Source organism: Brugia malayi, assembly GCF_000002995.4.
Source record: "Brugia malayi strain FR3 genome assembly, contig: Bm_v4_Chr3_scaffold_001, whole genome shotgun sequence".
NCBI classification, from domain to species: Eukaryota; Metazoa; Nematoda; class Chromadorea; order Rhabditida; family Onchocercidae; genus Brugia; species Brugia malayi.
This window is the reverse complement of record NW_025062477.1, coordinates 8,464,506-8,484,598: the sequence shown is the minus strand read 5'-3', so window position 1 is coordinate 8,484,598 and position 20,093 is coordinate 8,464,506. Positions and strand designations below refer to the sequence as shown.

At 32.1% G+C, this 20,093-nt stretch overlaps 3 protein-coding genes across 5 annotated transcripts; all 3 read left to right on the top strand.

The window, feature by feature from the left end:
• Nucleotides 1-3,537: 3,537 nt before the first annotated feature.
• Nucleotides 3,538-5,947, top strand: Bm13223 (Uncharacterized protein; the record flags this gene model as incomplete). Of its 2 annotated transcripts, XM_043080461.1 has the most annotated exons (3): nt 3,538-3,559; nt 5,563-5,704; nt 5,905-5,947. In XM_043080461.1, 3 exons carry the CDS (start codon nt 3,538-3,540, stop codon nt 5,945-5,947), a joined length of 207 nt encoding a protein of 68 aa, XP_042936395.1. The 2 variants fall into 2 exon arrangements, with proteins under 2 accessions (XP_042936395.1, XP_042936396.1); XM_043080462.1 differs by lacking the exon at nt 3,538-3,559 and having other exon boundaries at nt 5,570-5,704; nt 5,905-5,928.
• A 976-nt stretch (nt 5,948-6,923) lies between these two features.
• On the top strand, nt 6,924-8,581 carry Bm1638 (Uncharacterized protein; the record flags this gene model as incomplete). The annotated part of the gene is made up of 5 exons (XM_043080460.1): nt 6,924-6,970; nt 7,405-7,507; nt 7,718-7,828; nt 8,169-8,273; nt 8,519-8,581. 5 exons carry the CDS (start codon nt 6,924-6,926, stop codon nt 8,579-8,581), a joined length of 429 nt encoding a protein of 142 aa, XP_042936394.1.
• Nucleotides 8,582-8,781: 200 nt separating this feature from the next.
• On the top strand, nt 8,782-13,361 carry Bma-sacy-1 (Uncharacterized protein; the record flags this gene model as incomplete). Of its 2 annotated transcripts, XM_001901237.1 has the most annotated exons (16): nt 8,782-8,970; nt 9,183-9,305; nt 9,575-9,761; nt 9,823-9,894; nt 10,013-10,073; nt 10,209-10,326; nt 10,559-10,650; nt 10,720-10,873; nt 11,007-11,146; nt 11,250-11,412; nt 11,617-11,819; nt 12,209-12,306; nt 12,414-12,563; nt 12,700-12,771; nt 12,848-13,047; nt 13,314-13,361. In XM_001901237.1, 16 exons carry the CDS (start codon nt 8,782-8,784, stop codon nt 13,359-13,361), a joined length of 2,070 nt encoding a protein of 689 aa, XP_001901272.1. The 2 variants fall into 2 exon arrangements, with proteins under 2 accessions (XP_001901272.1, XP_042936393.1); XM_043080459.1 differs by having other exon boundaries at nt 10,559-10,873.
• Between the last annotated feature and the right edge of the window lie 6,732 nt (nt 13,362-20,093).

Genomic DNA, 20,093 nt, shown 5'->3' with positions numbered 1-20,093 from the left:
CTAACTTATGTATTTTTTAAAATTGCATTATATTTCAATACTACTAGTCGAAGTGACTAGTTCTGTTGAAATTAGTTTTTTTAAGACTAACCGCAACAATTGAGGAAGTGTTAATATGTTAAGCATTTCCTATTAAAGCAGAAACAACGGAGTGACACATTTCTATTATTCCTTTCCTTATTAGATGCAAGGCCTTTCCTAGCTGCAATTAATTATCAATTTACTAGCCCACAAATATTTTCTGTCTTTAAGTTGAGAGACGATATATTATGAATGTGATCCCTATATCATTACTTGCCGAATTGCTATTAACCCTAAACAGTTAGCTCACCAAATAACTTTTGTTACATCACCAACTAGTTAGTCTCTTACAGTTTATTTAGCACTAACAAATATTATGAAGAAATATCATATCAATTATGATAAGTTGACATTGGAACGAAATAGCCATCATTATTATTATATTATTCTCAGAAAAATTTTCATTGATTTCTGATCTGTCGCATTTTTAATTTTTAAAAGATTATCTGCGTTGCTTCTCTATGATTTTTTAAGAATAGAAAATGGCTGGAGAAAGGGAAAGATTAATTCAAAGGAAAATGAAACTTTAGACCGAAATAAATGAATTTAACTTATTGTTAGAACTTCAAGCAGTGTAAAAGATGCACCTCGGCAGTATACTTCCATAACGAAACATGAACATGCAAGGTTTGATCATTTCTTCACAAGGGATTTTTAAGGATAAAAATTTATCAAGTTCTTTTCCAAGTGCAAACATTATTTGTTCATAGGAATATTCATCTGAAAGCAATATGAATATCTATTAAGGCAAAATGTAAGCCAAATATCATGAATTCTGATAGGAGATACGTTTCTTTGATTTGAACGAATAGAGCAATGATAGACTGCATTTTCAGTTCTTAAATTATTTAGCAAAAATTTTAAGACTAAAGTGACAAGCTAACTCTTCGCTTAACAATTCCCATTTTGAATTGATATTCTATGATAAAGAAGTGACACAAACAAATTTGTCGTAACGAATACCATAGCCAATCCAGTGTGTGCTCTGCCGGCAGAATACAAATTAACCGGATCCACTGAATAATTGAATAATTCTGAAGCTAAATTCAAAGAGAGATGATAACTGCAACTAAACAGCAGAAAAGCAATTGAATAATTTGGCTATAGTTACCTATGGATGGTACTGTCCTATTCGTAGTTCTGCTAGACTAGACAGATGGGCCAAATACACTGCAGTATTTTTATCAGTTTTTAACTGGTTATTATTTTCGAGAGATATTAAGATAGGAAAGATCTTAAAACGCTAGCTTTCTTCAGTTTCGAAAACCCTTCTACTCATTTATCAGATCACTATGATGGTATCTAGTGATTGAAATAGCTTAGTAAATTCTTTTTTAACGAACCTTTGAGATGGAATTTCTTTTGAAATGAACATTTCAGCAAATGTGTATGAGTAATAGATAGAAGAGGCTTTTCATTTCAAATTCAAAAAAAGACAATTTGCCATCAGAGATTTGTTTAATTGCTTCTTCACTCATTTCCTTTAAATCAGATTTCATCATTTTCCGCTCGAACAAACTGAAATTATGCGGTTGTGTGTTGGTATGTTTGATTGATGGATAAAAATTAGTAAAATATTCAGGCGGAGAAGTCCATTACAAATTGGCCTTTTGCTGCAGTAAATTAAATTTATTTATGCTAAAAGAGATGAGCAATCGTTACGAATAAAAGTGTTGCCTTGATTTCTACCGAAAAGATACTTATTGACAGCAGTCTCTAGTGCTTCATAACTTATTAGCAATCAAAATAGTCCAATGAAACTTAAATCTCATCTCTTGTTCTCTGTCCTCAGTAATCTTGCCTGATGAAGCGCAAATGCACTTATTACTTCTGCTCTAATTTAAACAAAATTCACAAGAACTGCATTGAACTGTAGAGCGATCACATGCTTGCAATTGTCTTTGTTCCATTTCTCCTTCGCTATATTCTTTCTTTGTTGACATGTACGTGGTGACACTGTCTCAAAGATTCACCGTGACAGAATGAAGTGAAAGGATGTGGATGATGATGAGTAGTGGTTGGACATGTGATGAGTGAGTGATGATGCACTATGAATACATTGCAATGACTTCCTTTCATTTTATCACCAATTTTCAGCTTCACTTGATAGCAACGAGAATATTTGTTCTAAGTAATTTTATTCGCGTTACAGCGGGTGAACATTAAAACCAATGCAATTCTCCAATTAATGTCCACATCATAAACTTGTTTAATATCGATTATGGATCCTGAGATCTAAATCTTATAAATCAATTCATTAGAAAATACTCAACACTCGTTAATTTTGAACGTTGAATTTAAAAAACATTGCTTTTAATTCAGACGATTAAATTAATCACTCATAGTTCATTAATTCTTATTAAGTTAAATGAGCCTATAATGCCGCTCAAAAAACTATAAAGAATTTCCAGTGGTGGTTGACTCACAGTATCTTGAAGAAGATTTATGCGCAAAGAAAGGATGAACGAATAGTTTCTTAGTTTTGATTTTATGCACATTAATTTTGTATGAAAAATAGAAGTTTACAAATTTAAGAAAATCAAACCTTCCGATCGACTGGATGAGTCGATTGAAATCGGTTGATTAGAGAATGTATGGTCGCTTTATAAACAAATTTCACTAGTCATTGTGATAATGATTTTACTAATTTGGTAGTACATTTATAACTAAGAATCTGTGGTGACTAACGTTGTGGGTCTGCATTGCAACGTCCGTGTTGTCAACATTATTTCTGCGATGAAGGAATGGACTTGATTCACTTCTCAGAAGAAATTCCGCACTAGTGTAGCAAGCAGAGAAATTATTTCATCATTTCAAAAAATGGACAAATTGTAGCTTTCCCTCCCTCTCTCTTTCCCTCTCTCTCTTTCTCTCTCTATTTATATTTACTTAAATTCATTTATTGCGTCCAATTATTCGTTTCTTTATCCCTTTGTTTAATAAACATTGGTCAAGTTGTTGCAAGCTGTACTAGTCGGTTCTGGTTTACTGCATGGCCAGTTAGCCTTGGCCAAAATTGCCAATTTGTTGTCCTTGGAGCAATGAGGCACTTTGCAAGTCTTTGCTTCATGTCTTACACAGGCTTAGCTTAGGACAGGCCTATATATAAGGCTGGCGTTCGTCCATTTCATTCCTTTCCTCCGTTCTGCATCTTCTCTACGATTCGTTCTTTTGTCTTCATACTTTACAAGTCCGATCATAGTTGTTAACAAGGTGAAATAGGGATCGTAATGCTGTTCTATTACTTTAGGCCCAGTAAGTGTTGTTTTTCAGGTTCACCAAGTGCTGTTATGGAGTCATTTTATCATATCTCTATCACTGCTGCCATTTCGATATTTATTTTGACATTGCTCTGTGCATTCATTTTCCGGCTGATTAGATGCTGGAGGTCGAAATCAAGCTATGAATTAGCAACTGCCGTAATTCAAAATAAGCAATTTCCGCAACCGGAATTTTATGTATGAGGGAACACGAAAATGTATGAAATGTTTTTTAAAAACCTCAAATGGCTAGCGCTTAGACTATCCAAAATATTTGAAAACTTAAGACGATTGTAAGCTGATGGCTTCTTGCTAGCAAACGCTTCAGGTTTGCTTTGTAAATGATTACATTTATTGAAATTTGAAGAGAATAAGATTGAAAGTGTTTGAATTCCACACAATCTTCGAAAGCAGTAATTCGTTTTTCTCAACTATTGGCTAAATTTTTTCTATTTTTGAAGAAATAAATTCACTCTACATTACCATTGGTTCTCAGTTTGAGGTAGAAAGTTACTGGTAGAAAGTGTTTTTCAATTTTTATTTTATTCGTAGACTTTTATTATGTTTCTCAAATAGCGAAACAGAAATTTTCGAGTACTTTCGAAAATCGAACAGTTCGAGGTTCATTATAATCTTTATCTTTATTTAAATCTGTATGGAAGCGAAAGAAAATATTTATCTTTTGTTCATTAAAAGCATTCAACCAATATGGCAGACTTCATTGGATTTCAAAATAATTCTATAATTCTACAAATAAAATTGTTTTCATTTATTTGGCGATCCATCTGAAAATTAATTTTTCCGTAGAATAAAGACAGTGAATTTATGAAATATATTTTACATCTTTCTCTTAAAACTGATCTTCCAGAAGTTCTGTAGATAGACTTCCTTCCAGAATCGTTACTTTGTTAGCTGTTTTTGAAGTGAACAATCAGATTGTTTTCCTTCGTTATTTTTGAAGAAAATGAATGATAATTATCCGATTATTTTATATTGTCTGAAACTGGAAATCTAATTCTGAAAGGTTCAAATAACATTTTTTTTTCTTCCATTTATTCATTTGTTTAGAATCTGAAGAGTTTTCAAGAAAATTCCGCCTTTTTTCAAAATTATTTGATCCAATTTTTCTTTATCTTTTGATATACGTTTGCATTCCATTTGCTGAATTCCTGAACTGATTTGCACAAAGTATTATGAGCTTCACGCATATATATTTTTTCTTTCAAAGTTTGTGTAGGAATTTTTTTTACTAACTCATGAGAACTTTAAAATCAAAAAATCTGCATTTGTTCGACGGCCTTAATTAAATTTGTTGATAGGAAATCTCGAAGATCGATAGAATGAGTTGGTAGAAAATTCTCGACGATACAATAACAAGACATTGCATTAAATTAACTTAATAGTTATTAATTTCTGCCAAATTACATTGTCCTGCACTTGTCCTGCACTTTACCTGTACTGCAGTTTCTGATTTGTAAATGCTTTCGCGTTTTTGTATTAATGTTACATCATATGAGTTTTGATCTTTTAGAAATTTATTTCCTATTTTCTTTTCTGAAATCAAGAAAAGACATTTCTGCACATCTAATGTGATCCATCATTTGTTTTCTTATTTCATTTATGAAAATATTCCTGGAGTCAATTGAATAAAAGGGATGAAGAAGGATCATCTGTATGAGATACTTCTTCGGAAATTAGTAAGACTTTAGCATACTAATATCTCATGTCTCTGTTTTCTTTATTCATTTTGTTGTTAAGAAATTTTTTTATTGTGAATGATTGTCCTACACAACTTTTTAATAACTCAAGTAAGGATATAAAATATAAATGTAATTTAATTTTATTATAACAAAGAGATAAAGTTACGATAGGGGAAACGATCGGGAAATTCATTGCCGAGCTAACTGAATAAGCAAAAATTGATTCCTTTTTTTTTAAACAGTCAATTGCAATATTTCATAGCTATTGTCAAAAATGAAATCTAAGAAAATTCAGTTTGTAGCTGCTAAAGTGATGAAGAAAATAACAAAGAGAGGTTAGTTGCGGTATGCGAAGTTCCTGAATATTCAGGAGAATTTATTATTTGCAGGGAAAAAATTGAAATGGAAAAAGCTGATAAATAAAAAATTATATTCTGTATTCCAATTTGTGTCAGGTTTAATTATTTGGAGGAGATTTTCATTTCTAGCTGCATGCTCTTGATTTTTATATTCATTCTTAGGCTTAATATGCACAAGATGTTTGTGGGCGAAGATCATCAAGAACTCAGCTATGCATCCGACAATGCAAGATGGCTGTTCATTTCACTGCAGTCTATTATTAAGTTCATCATGTCACTCACTGTCAGAAGATTTCCATTGCTTGTAAGGTTGACTTGAAATAAACGATCATTTCCGTAATTTTAGTCGTGCAAAAGAGTTTTTCATCTTATGCTTTTTCATTTCCTCTAAAGCTTTCTACATTCTCCTTTATGTGATTTTTGAACTTTTCCATTACTATTTCCATTTGAAAGCTCTTAGCAGACAAATTTCTTATATGAAATGATAACTACAGTTGATTTCAGACTTGTGTTCACGTTAACAGTTAAAACTAACTATCGTTACTAAATCGAGTGTTCGAGGAATGAAGACAACTTCAGAAGTGACGACTGTCCTCTACTAAGTGCGGAAATGAATTTTGAATTTCAAATCACCAATCCATAGCCACAAATTCCGACTATTTTTTTGGAATAAAGAGTTAAAATAAGTTGTAAGCAATGTAAAAAAACCAAAAGGAATTTGAAAAAGAAACTGGGATCAACAATTTAGCAGCTGAAAATTACATAAAGCAATGAATTATTCACTTGTCCATGAAAATTCCTCATTTCGTGGGACGATCTATTTACTGACAAATGATACTGTCAATGATAGCTTTCTAAAAGAAACGATTCAGATCGGTAAAAAATTTGGCCAATATTTGAAAATATTACGAAACTTCTTAATCCATACTCGATAGAAATAGCTACTTAGTGCTAAATGTTCTACCTTTCCTACTTTTCAAATTTTTTTCTCATTTGTTTTCCTGATCAGTTAACACAACTGCGCCCGAATTATTAAAAAAGATTAGATCGAAAACGCTTTCTCAGAATTCACCTAATCATATTACTTCACGGCCAAGAAATTATTATGCTACTATCTTTAGCATTAACTTCGTATAGCAAAAGATTCGCCATGGTTACATCTCGAAATCATTATGTTTTCCCTAGCGCCAATTAGTAAAAATTGAATTAAATGAGACTCTCTAAAATTAAGTTAATCATTCTACCTAATTCAAAATTATTTCATTATTCAAGTTATTGGTTGAACTAAGTTATTATGATCTAATCTCAACTGTATAGATTGGATGATATGGAACTCGGTAGATAAATTTAGTTTCTATAAACATGCTCTTTTGCCTAACACAAGCAAGGAAGTCCGCATACAGCACTCTATCCACACAAAGGTTTCGTGCGATGTTTAACACTTCTAAATTTACATATGTGAAAAAAAAAACCTACTAAACGGAGCAGTTTCAATTATATACTACTAATTCTAAGGTATTTCTATGTCTTTGAAAGAAACAAGCGGTTGCTCATTTGATGAAATGGAAAGGTTCTAATATATAAGAATTATCTTGTGTTAAGTAATTTTAATCAAAATTACCGTTATTGATAGCGCTGTACAAAGTCCTGAATTTAGGGTATTTGAAGTTTTAAAGATGTTTGACAATGATTGGACGGTATATCGTTTGAAATTAACATTCCGCCAATTTTGCACTAAACTTATTTTCAAGAGGACTTCGAAACGTGGAAAGGAAAAAAATTTCTCATCTGTACCTTCATTTACTTAGTTCAACTACTTTTAAGCATTCTGCTGGAAAAACCAATATTTGATTGCTTGGTTTAAGTAAACATTTTTAAATAACTTCACGACTATTCGAGATTTTGATTATCCTTCACTTAAATTTCATTTATGACAATAAGACGTTATGTATTTCTTGAAAAAAACCTTCATTGAGAAATTTACTTCAAAGTTATTAAAATTAGTGAAAATGTGAATGGTAGCAGAATCCTGTACACGACAGAATTCATTGATGCAGCACAAGCGGTTCTCCCTGCTATTATTCTCACTTTGCTTATCTTTTCAGAGGTTAATTTTTATCTCTTCTTATACTTTCAAAAGAATTCAACTCTTCCGCACAGTACTTCATACGTTGCAAATCTAACTGATATTTTTAATTGGTTACTGCTGTTGCAAGTACAATGTTTGTTCATCTAACTGTCACCTTACTTCCCTTTCTCCTCAGAAGACATGAGCTTAAATTTTTTAGTGAAAAACAAGGGGAAACCCCTATTTCAGATAGCATTGGCGTTATTCACTGTGGCATATGTAAAAAATCTTACGAATAAATCATTTGAACACATGCAATCAATGAATGAAAAACTGCTTGATGTAGAAAATATACAACAGGTATATTTAAATATACCTGTAATTTAATGCCTAGATTAGACTGAAAAGCTATTAAGGAAGAATTCGATGGTAACTGTAAGTGTAGCTCGAAGACTGATGGAAATTCTATCAGACTTTGGTGTGTTAAATTATGCAATTACTGTTGAATTTATTGAATAACTTTGAGTCAAATATATAAATGTAGTTATTATGCAAATGAGAAAGTGGCATAGATCCTTCCCTTCTCTTTCAAAATACTAGTATACAATTTAGTATCTATGCTGCAATTCCTATCTAGTTTATAGTTTATAATACTCATTAAATATCATATTTTCACTTAAATCTTGGAATACTTTTGAAGATAAATCAAACAGTTACGGATGCTGCAAGAAGAGATACTCAAGAATTTGATGAGGGAATCAGAAGGACTAGTGAAACACTAATGAGTAACCAAATATTATTTAAAGTTAGTTCTCAAGATCAATTTTATATATTATGTACCCGGAGTACTTCAAAAAGCCAGATAAATGGAGGAAAGTATTTTGAGTTTAGAGACAGACATGTATGCATTTTCCGTTAGAGATAGGTAACTTAATTTACTTTGGATTTAACTTACTTGAAAGATTACTAGGTTACTTTCGAAAAAGAAAATAGTCCCAGCAACAAACATTCTCTAAGAACTAAGTTCTTTACACCGAATTCTCTTCACAGCTATTAATGAATGAAGAAATCAATCGCGAAACGATGAGGATGATTAATGACAAACTTAATTGATATAATCTGAACAGTGTCATAACTTTGTTGAAATTCTGTTCAATATAATTACATCCTTCGCTTCTGTTATTCTTATGAAAGAAATAAAGATACAATAACGGATGTCTTTACTTTATAACTTATAGCGGCTAATAAAAAGAAAAGAAAAAGAAATATAAGAAAATCCTTCTTCACAACACATTCATTTCCACAATAAATGGATGAATGACTATGCAGCGGTTCGGTGGGATCGTTTATTTCATGTTGAGCAAGGTATCGTCTTGCCGGATTCCCTGAATCTGAAATTGTTGGCAGTAGAGTCTATAGCTATGGTTGCTGTGAGTGGTGTCGAAGATGAGGCAGGGACGTCTTCAGGTCGAGATGTATTGCTTGCACTCCAGAAATATCAGGTATGTCTATCACACTATTTCTTAACCTTTAACTGTCGGCAGCTTTGACATTAGGAAATTTATGTGAATTATTTTGTCGATGACATTTTTATTATTTGGTGATAAAAAGTTTCTTAATACTCGAAAATATGTCGAAAATGAGCTAGATTCGACTATTTTACTTTAAATATGTTTTTCATAGTTTTTGATCACTTGCATATAAATGTTTGCAGGCAAAACGTAAACAAATAGAAGAGGAGGAAGCGCGAAGACGGCGGGAAGGTCTTTTATCAGATGAAGAAGATACTAGTATGGATGATGTCTTTATCCCTGCTAGACTACGGAAGAAAGAAAAAGTAATTTTCACTAACTTATATGTATTCTGAATCCTGACTTCTTAACTCAAGATTTCCGACTCTTTCCAACCCTACTTCTATTTTGAAATTAAAGCCTCAACTATGTAATTTTTTTCTTTGAAATAAGAAGTATTTGATTTTTTACAAGAAACTTCCATGATTGATCAAAATTATTGCAGCAAGCTTAATGTAATGATATTATGCTGATTTCTTGTCTCAGTAGCACATTCATTTTTTGTTATTTGCATAACATTGCTGAAGACTTTAAGATGCATCGAAGAGCCTTACTGAAACAAGTATTGCATGCAAAAGGTGGCGCTCCAGATGTGGATACAGAACAAGAAGATTTGGAGTTTTTCGAGCGAAAGCGGCGCAAAAAAGAGGAGGAAAGAAAAGCAGAAGAAGCGAAAAAATCACTTCTTGAAAAACATAATGAACTCTTGGAAGCAGAAGTTGGTGAGTGCCCAAAGTTATTTTGGTATTTTAACTAGCAGTTTAAATTTTAAATTTCTTTAAGGAGACAAAGATTCGGAAAAAAAGAAGCGAGAAGAGGAGCAAAAGTTACTGGAAAGTGTTGCGCCTGGAACAGGTAGTAATGATCTCTTATTTTTCTAAAGTAATATATATGAAAATATATATATCAGGAAAAAAGGAGTCTATAGAGAGTTTATGAATATTGCATTATTTCCAAACCTTCTAGTTTTTAGCTCTTATGGCTGTTGCTGAAATTGCTAAGGGTGTCAGATACGATGAATCAATTAAGACGAGGTTTTGTTGTATAAATTTTATGCTACTTTTCTAGTTAAATTTCTCGATGTCAGTTTTTTATAAAAACAAAGAGAACTTAACATTGGTTCGAAAAAAAAATGAACTCTTATTTTTTCTCAAAGAAAATTTATTCAGTTGGCATCCTCCCCGCCATATATTGGCAGTGAGTGACGAGGAGCATGCGACAATACGCCGGAAGAAAGGAATTTTGGTAGATGGTGAAAATGTACCTCCACCAATTGGTAGTTTCATTGTTAGTTTTTGGAGACTTATTGTTTTGTTAAGTAAAAGCAGTATCCTTATTCACGAATTAAGAAAAAAAATTCTGTTACATCCGTTATATTTTACATGTTTAATATCGAGTAATCATGACTCAAGCAATTTCAATCAGTAAAAAATGTTAATTACTCTACATTCAGCGTAGAACTGATGGGAAAGATGTTTGGGTAGCGGATATTTTCTTCAAATGAATTTTGGGTTTTCAGGAGATGAAATTTCCTCCTCCAGTAATCAAAGCTTTACGTGATAAGAAGATCATTTGTCCAACTGTTATCCAAATGCAGGGAATACCAGTTGCGTATGTTTTCTTACATTCCCTCTATCTGTATGTAGTGTGCTTGATAATAAGGACTTTCGAATTTTTCAGACTTTCAGGACGCGACATGATTGGTATAGCTTCAACCGGTTCTGGTAAAACTTTGACATTTGCATTACCATTGATTATGTTTTGCTTGGAGCAGGAAGTGTCCCTACCATTTCGACATGGTGAAGGGCCATATGGTTTAATTATTGTACCTTCGGTAATTTTTAGCAATTTATACCCATGGAGAAAAACTGTTGATACATTATTAATGTTGAAGAAAAATTGTTGCTATGATCTGTTAATAAAATGAAAGAGATGCAGAGTTTTGCTGATTTACTTAATTTATTTAGCGTGAATTAGCGAAGCAGATCCATGATGTCATCGAAAAGTTGTTTGAGAATATTTGCGATGGCACGAAGTTTCCTAGACTTCGAGTTGGTCTATGTATTGGTGGGTTACCAATTAGTGAACAGGCTAGGGTTTTTGAAAGGTATCTTTTGCAAATAATTTATATATTTAATAGTCCCTTTTTAATGAATCCCGAAAATAATATATATGCACTATGGACATTTTTTTACAGAATAAATTTGTAGAGGTGTTCATGTGTGTGTTGCAACGCCTGGTCGTTTATCAGATTTATTGAGCAAAAAAATTTTCAATTTGCAAGTCTGCCGATACTTGGTGCTAGATGAAGCAGACAGAATGCTTGATATGGGTTTCGAAGAAGAAATAAGGACTATATTTTCATTTTTCAAGGTGTTTTTGTTTATGCTGTTATATGGGATCTTTTATTAAGTATATTTATTACTCAGATGTTTCAAGCACAACTAAGCTAAGTAAATATATCATATTTTTACTATTAACAGTTTTTTCTTTCTGATTTGCTAAATTTGTAAATCGCTTCGTTGTGCATCTCATTTTAATTTATTCGTTACACAAATCAGTACTGTTTTTGTTTAGGGTCAGCGGCAAACTTTACTCTTCTCAGCTACAATGCCACGTAAAATACAGAACTTTGCTCGATCGGCTTTAGTTCGTGCTGTGATTGTAAATGTTGGACGTGCTGGTGCTGCATCATTAAATGTTATTCAGGAAATTGAATATGTTCGAGCTGATGAAAAACTTACTAGGATATTGGATTGTTTGCAGAAAACAGCTCCAAGGTAATTATTTCTTTAGTTTTTTGCTTTTTGTAACTATATACAATATGGTTTTCGACTATTTTATATAATTACAAAGCCGTTTATGTAGTTTCACGTATTTCTATGTAAGCTTTACAAGCCACCCCTAATTTTGTAACGGTTTTTTTTTTGATTACTGGTTTAAATTTGCGAAGTTAAAGAATCGATTAGGAACCCAAATTTTTTAAAGCAGAAAATTAGAGAAATGTTGTACAAATATTTTTGTATTTTAAACAATTTTTTTATATAAAAAATGGATTACAATTACAGGAAGCAGGATCGTTTTGTTTTCCCCTTATCATGTTCACCTACTGGCAGTAATTGTACTGTACATTCATTTTATTTTTTCCATATTTGTTCAGTTGTTTTAGAGTTTTAATATTTGCGGAGAAAAAGAGTGATGTGGACAATATTTATGAATATTTGTTAGTGAAAGGAGTTGATGTCGCTTCCTTACATGGCGGGAAAGGTGAAGTTTTGATTATTAAGCTAATCAGTAATCATTTCTTGCTTTGGAGACGAAGTGAAGATTTTATTACAAATTTTTTTAAAACTTCAAACGTGTTAGAATTTTAGACCAAAAGGACCGTCATACTGGCGTCGATGCATTCAGGCGAGGTGAAAAAGATGTTCTGGTAGCAACCGATGTTGCTTCGAAGGGTTTAGATTTCGAAAATATTCAGCATGTAATTAATTTCGATATGCCTGAAGATATCGAAAATTATGGTAATTTATTTCTCCCATACATCTTTATAGCTATGACATTACATATCAGATGGTTTTATTTCCCGTTTATATTTTTATTTATTTTTCAAAAACGATAGTACTAATTAGTTTACTTATATATTTTTCCGTATTTTAGTGCATCGTATTGGACGTACAGGGCGTTCTGGTCGAAAAGGAATGGCGACAACCTTCATTAATAGAAGAGCGGGTTAGTTTGAATTTTCAAAAGTGAATTAAAGAAATAATCAAATTGATAACTTATAACTCATTGTAATATTTTGTAGATATATCTGTGCTGCAAGATTTACGAGCTTTACTGCTTGAAGCGGGTCAAGAATTGCCCTTATTCCTTCGAGATATGGGTGGTCCAGAATTGGAGCAACCAAATGATTCTGCAAATGCTGATGATAAGGGCTGTGCATATTGCTCCGGATTGGGCCATCGTATCACAAATTGTCCGAAATTAGAAAATGTTCAGACAAAGGTTAGTTGTATTCAGTTTTGATATAGCAAGTGTATCTGCTTGTTTTTTTTTTTTTTTTTTTTTGTTTCGGAGAGGGAAGTTTGATGTCTATTGAATCCGTATTTTTAAACCATAACGGAACAAGAGAGAAATCGAGTAGAAAGGTATATATATAAATTGAAATTTCGAATTATCTTTTTGGTCGTTATGGATTTTTCTTCAATGAATATTCTTTTTTTTTCCGCTTTTTTTTTATTGCAACCTATAAAAAATTAAACTTTTTTCAGACAGCAGCTTATCTTTCTCGTCCGGATTACGGAGGTGAAGAAATTTGATACACTTAAGTGATGTGCAAAGTATTTTCAATATATCTTTTGAAGTATTGCCTGTTTTGAGTAAAACCTATTTAGGTTATTTTTCTTTATCGAAGTAAAAGTCAATTGGTTGTTAGAGCACCCGGAAATAGGCCAAACACATCTTAAATAGGCAAGCTGGTGTAGAACATTTCTTCATGTGTTCCAGTTTTTCATACTTTGCAGATTCTTTCGCTGTTGAATATTTTTCAAAACTTCATTTGTACCCGAAAACTTCTAACGAAGGAATTTGGTGAAAACCTATTTAGGTTTTAAAATATTTCTCTTACGCAAAGTCATAGTTTATTTTAATCACGCTTTATTTCAATAACATTGCAAATATTAACCTAATGAGCGCAATATGTAGAACGAATTAATTCATGTTAACACAACTATTTAAATATTCTTTGTCATTTATTGTCAGGACATGACAGTCAATGATGCTTTCCTATTATTTCCTCCAAAAATTATCTAGTTTTTTGCCTTCATGCCAAATTTATGTGCGATAAGTGAACACTGCATCATCAAGAAAAATACTGCAGAAGCCTTTGCAATCTTCATTGGACTATTATCTTTTTTTTTAATGTTTTGAAGTCCGAACTTTTGGTCCAGGCTGTTATATATGAAGTGGGGAAAAATGTTAAACGTTTCCGAATTACAACTGATTAAATGTTTTGCTTGATTAGTGGTTATAATGTTTGCCAAATATCCTTTGAATACTAATTTCTCAACAAGTATGGAATTCTTTGTTGCAAAAAGTCTTCCTGGCGAAGAATTTTTATTAAGCAGAGAAGTGATGCAATACCTTACAGATTCGTTTGTAATAAATCATGCTTTTGATACTGTTTAATTTTCAATAAACCAATAAGAGGTTAAGTGAATGTGCTTTAAAAACTTGTAAAGTCTATGAAATTCAGGTTTTGATAATGTACTGCGGTATTTTTTTCTGTTTAGAATTGTGAAAACAAGGTTCAGAAAAATCTCAAAAAAACCCAATTCCAGGACTAATTCCAGGAATAGAGCTGAAAAAGGTGAAATTCCCAGATGAAGATAAGTTTTAAAATGGATGTACTTGGTAAGGCCATCTATTCTTTTTTCAGCAAAAGTACGTAAGATGTGATTCCATCATAAAGCACCTAAACAACTTTCCCAGGTCAACATTTTTTATGGCGGTATTCTTTTTGATGAGAAGAAATGAAAACATTTTGTCTCTATTTTTATTTCTACTTCTTTAAATCTTTTGTTTGTACTAAGTGCCGAAAGTTATTTGGGAAGAAAATTGGGAACAGCGAAGAAAAAGTATGAGGAAAACAGAACATTACAATAAACAGTTTTTTTACTGATAAAAACATAACAGAAATTCGACAGATCGAAGTCATACTTTTCGTCAGTCTCGTAACATCCTATAATCTTTTTCCGAATTACTGATGGAGCTGCTCGCAGTGTTTGATACGAAATTATTTTAGATTTTGCATGAGCTTCAAACAAGGTTAACAGCTAAGGATGGATTCTACAGATTTCCTTTGTATCCAATTGATTGTTAACTGACGAAGGATGTGTAATACATTCAACATTGCAAGTTCCTATTTCTAAGTTTCATTTGTGTCTAAGTAAGTTAGGAAGCTTGAGGTAAAATAACTTATTTCTAAAGTGATAGTAATATTAGTAATTAAATTACTTCTAATCGTTTTATATTTCTTAATAAACTGCTTATTTTTTCCTTCACCAGGTTTATTCACATATTTGTTTATTTGCTAACATGATGCTTTCCGACTTGAAAGTTTCTACAAATTAAATAGAGAATTAAAATTTTATTAGTCTGTAAAAAATTACTGTAAAATACGAAACTTGAGTTTTTCCATCCCAAAATTAAAAATTTTCTTTTCCAAACAAGTCGTTAAAATAAATTTTATTTCTTATAATCACTGCACATTAAATGATAAATGACATAATTTATACTGACTTGTTGGAAATATATTGAAAACCTATTCCATCAATTAGATGACCGTAATTTTTTGTTTCCAATCAAATCTAAGCATTTAATTCATGCTTTGCGTAAAATAAAATATAAAACATCGACGAACTGAGAGATTTCTTCACTATTATTGCATCCTATTGCCTGATTAATAAATTAGATGTTATATAGGAAAAGAGAGGATAGAATTTTCAGAGTGATCAATCCATTTCATTTTTTAAAGCCTTTCAGCGATCTAGCCGCTTTTCTCATTTTTTCCAGTTTCAAAATAATTCTTTCCAAAGCATATGATGAGCAAAACGAAAATTATTTCTTTACGGTGGCTCTTTGTGCTCTATTGTGCATGAGGATCATTAATTCTGAAACAATTATGGTAAGATAGGATTTAAAAGCCGAAATATGTGAAAACTTGGAATGATATGCTGAAATTTGAAATAATTTTCGATTAGCAACAATTTTTTTTTTGATTTAAGAAATTTTAGCCTTTTCTCGACATCACTTTTTTGTATGGAATTTTTTAACCCCAGACATTCTGGACATCAAAAAGAAATACACCTGGTACTAATTTACAGACACAACATTCGTGAAATAAGCAAATACGTTTCACGAATCCCTTTTGGCCTTTGTCATAACTAAAAGTTATAGGTGCAATTTAACCGATAGTCCCCCTGCAGAGCAAAATGCGAAAAGAGAAAAATAAAAAAATGAAGTAAATTTTGTGGAGTGCTTTTGGATAATCTGCTCCAAACCAAATTTAATTATATTTAGTAATATTGCATGAAAAATCGAAATTTGTTTCTGTTCATTGGCATTTAACAATTTATTTGCAGCATTAGTGTGACCTAGAACTCAGCAATTTTCATTTCATTTCATATTGGAAGGAAAAACAAATGAATCTGCAATTTCGGTAAGCAGCAGTGCATTTGTTAGTATTGTCTAAACAATAAATAATTTATTTTTTGAATTAATTATCGAAACTTTCATTTTTTATGGCTTATTCATTCATCTCATTTTCTTTTCATAAGTCATTCATTATTTCTTTACGGTGGCTTCTATTACAGTTTTGTTTTGAATCATTATTTTGCTGAAAAGACTTTCATTTTTTTGTGAGCTAAAAGAATAACTGGAAGCTTTTAATTTTCATGCCAACTTTGCTGATTTGAAAAACGATTAAGAAATGTTCAAAAAACTAATATAATATCATTAAGAAGACGTCTAGAATTTTAATGATAAAAAGAATTTTGTCCTGATGACCAGCATATGGCGACACTTTGAAAGCATTAAAGTGGAGTTTAGTTATGTTCAGATCAGTCTTCGAACATAAAAAACAATTTCGAATAATTACTATTTTCAGTCACTTTTTTCAATATATGAATAACGCTGGCTCCAATCCTCAAAATTGGTACAAGCATAAATGTTGCTGAATAGTGGTGAAGCCGAAAGCATATAGATGATATCTGTGACTGTCGTGATCTGTCGTTATCCTTGTCGTTAGCTTATTCTTTATTCATCTCATGTATATAAGTTTTTTTCATATGCATTGTAATTTATTTCTTCTGTTTGCTGTGTTCTATACATAATGCTTGATTGTATGGATTAAATTAATTTGTTGAATTTTCCTATTAAGTAAAATTCATTACAGCGCTACTTCTTATGTTTTAAAATTAAAGCAAAGTTGTTTGAAATGCAAGCATTAAACTCTTGCTTAAATGCAATTTTCGATTCATTAAAAATTACTTATAGTGTTGCTTTTTTGTTAAAATAAATAGAAAATAACTAGATTTTGTTCTCCAGAAAATCAACTGCTTTAAATAAAAATCCGGTCAATAGTATACGTCTTCTATTATCAAGAGCAGTCGGATATTATTCAGTGTATCGCGTTTACTGGTGATGAAACAAGTGCTCGCAGCAACTGTTTATAGGTCATCCACTTCCCGAAAGAGTGGATAATTTTAGTTGTTTAAGTTAATTATTTCGATTTGTTGTTTGTTCCACCGTTGATGGTTTTTAAAGAAAAAGCATGAAAAATCGTGACATAAGTGAAAACAAAATTTTTTAGAAGGTGATGATACAATTAATGGTACAATTAATCCAAATATCGAATACAAATAATAATTATTCTAAAACAAAAGGAATTTAGAAGTTTTTTATGAAAGCGAAGACCTTTCAATTTAAGAATCGAAGGTGGGAGACAAAATTCTCACAAATAACTTTTAAAATCTGAAATTAGTGAAGTATATCAATCTTCAAATAACTACATATAATTTGAAATTTAGGAGAATATTAGGAAACTATCTTTTTTACCATTCATTCCACTTGTAGTATGAACAAAAAAAAATGTCAACATTTCTAACTTTTTTTCTTCCTTATACCTGTTATGGTATTTCTATTTCAGTCTTCTGATTGTGTGGCTTTGCTGCTTTCAACCGGGATGAACGCATAGACAGCATTCAAAACAGTCCTTCATTTGTTTATTCAGTGGAAAGCCATAAGATGATATGTGCAGATTAGAGAAAGGTGACAAATCTCAAGCGCTCCTAATTTATAGTGTCACACGGTACCACAGGTTGAGTTCACATTAATAACTCGGGTCAGAATGCTAAAGGTCAAAAGTACGAGTAACTCAAAAAACATAGCTATTTAAAAGAAACAGCTCATCTTATTAACAACCCTCATGATATGATATCGCTAAATACCAGTCTCTTGCATTTATTCTGTTTCACCAAATGAGTAATCTTAAAGTTTGACCTTTTACGGTCTTTTTGCTTTGTTTATCTATTTTACATGTCATTTTACGTACCCTTTGGGTAAAGGTATAAAAGCTTATCTTTGTCCAGCTAGTACCCATTATTACAATATGAAGGGCTTGGTAAATTTATAAGGATTTTCCACCTAAACAGTTTTCCATCCTATTTTGTTGGATGTTGGATTTTTGGAGTCATGCAAAGTTATCGAAATGCTAACGGAAACAGAAAAATAAAAACCTCAGCAAGAATAATTGCTTCATGTAAATTGCTAACAAACTGTGTGGAATATTGAGAAATAATAATATATTTGCAATTCTCTATAAAATACAGATAAGATCTTTTTTCATAATATTAACACACGTTTTGCTTATCTCTAAAAGTCAGCGATACTAAATCGCCAAAAATGTAACAGATCCATCATTTGGAATGAAAATCTGTTGATGGAAAAATACGTGAAATTAACCTTTCAACTCTCCACATTTTGTCAACAAGATTCAGTCAATTCAGTTATTTAAGTAATTTATTTCTTTGCTCTGTCACATTCTCTACGGAACCAATAATGAAACAGATTTTGAATCTAAAATCTAAAAATTAAGAGGAGTATGTCATATTGCACCACACTTCTTTTAATTCTTAGCAATCATTATTGATCGCCGATCGATTTGTGGTTAGCTTTCTTCCCTTCATATTGTCTTTTCTATTCCATTCTGAATGTTTATATATCAGTAAAAGTTACGAAGCGACACAACGATCCTCGGATAAAGTACAAACTATGAAACTTACAGCACTACTGAAACGAAACTTCAGAGTGATATCTTTCATATTTCTATTATTTCACAATACTTCTCTGATTGGCAAAATCTCATTCTATCTTCTGCAATATTGCTCCTTCAACTTGACCCTTTATCTCACCATAAAATATTCTCCTATCCTTCTCTAGGCAGATGCCTATCTTCCTTAAGATTTCCAGCATATCACAATTCACCCTTCCGATCATCATTTCAATCCTTAATGCTAACTCATCATCAGTGCAGCAACTCTACTGAGAATGCAACAATGCCTTCATGGACCAAACCTTCTTGCTCTCGATCTCGAGCCGTTTCATGGCTGCTTCTCTAATTTCTAATTCCGAAGAAATCTTGCAACACTTCTGCTCTCCCTACACAACATGAAGGCAAGGCACAACACGTCGTCAATACGAAAGGACGGCCTTTAGTTCATCGCATCTCTTCAATGAATCGATACATATACTACTACTACCACTACTATGTACCTATCTTCCTACCTACCCATCCACCCGCCTACTTACCTATTATTATCTCAGTCACTATTATCATGGCATTGTAAATATCTTCTTGCTTTCCTTTCCTTTCCCATTGATGCCACAACGACATTTTTCTGATTCCTTTTCGTCTATCCATCATTCTATCATAAAATGAATGGTAGGCCTTACTGCGGCAGCTTGTACTACTTTCCGCGTACCATCCATCAGAGGCAAAACAGTTAGATGGACACAAACATAATACGCCTAAGGTGGACGCTGTCGGGTCGATAAGTTGTAGTGGGATGGATGTTGGTGGTCGTGGTGGCACTGATCATCATATATACTTCGATTGAACTACCCACCGGGTGTTGGCGATACTTGCCTGATGTTTTCCTATATTCATCGTGTTAGCTGTTGCAGCAGGTGACATATATTTGGAGGTCCAAATCATAGAAGGTGAATAGAAGTTATCTGTGTATATTCTTCCTTCTGGCCTGAGATTTCTGTCTTCTCATATTTTTCCATAACATTCGAAAGATTGCTTTGGAAAAAAAGATGGCAAAGTTTTTCTCGTTTTATCCCCTTCATTCGATCAAGGAAATCATCATCATTGATTAGATTTTGAAAGCAATTGATTGTTTAATGAAAAAACAGTAGATCATCATGATGAGTCAAATGGCGACTACAACTGGCGAAGGTATGATACGATTCTTCTTCACTGATGCTTA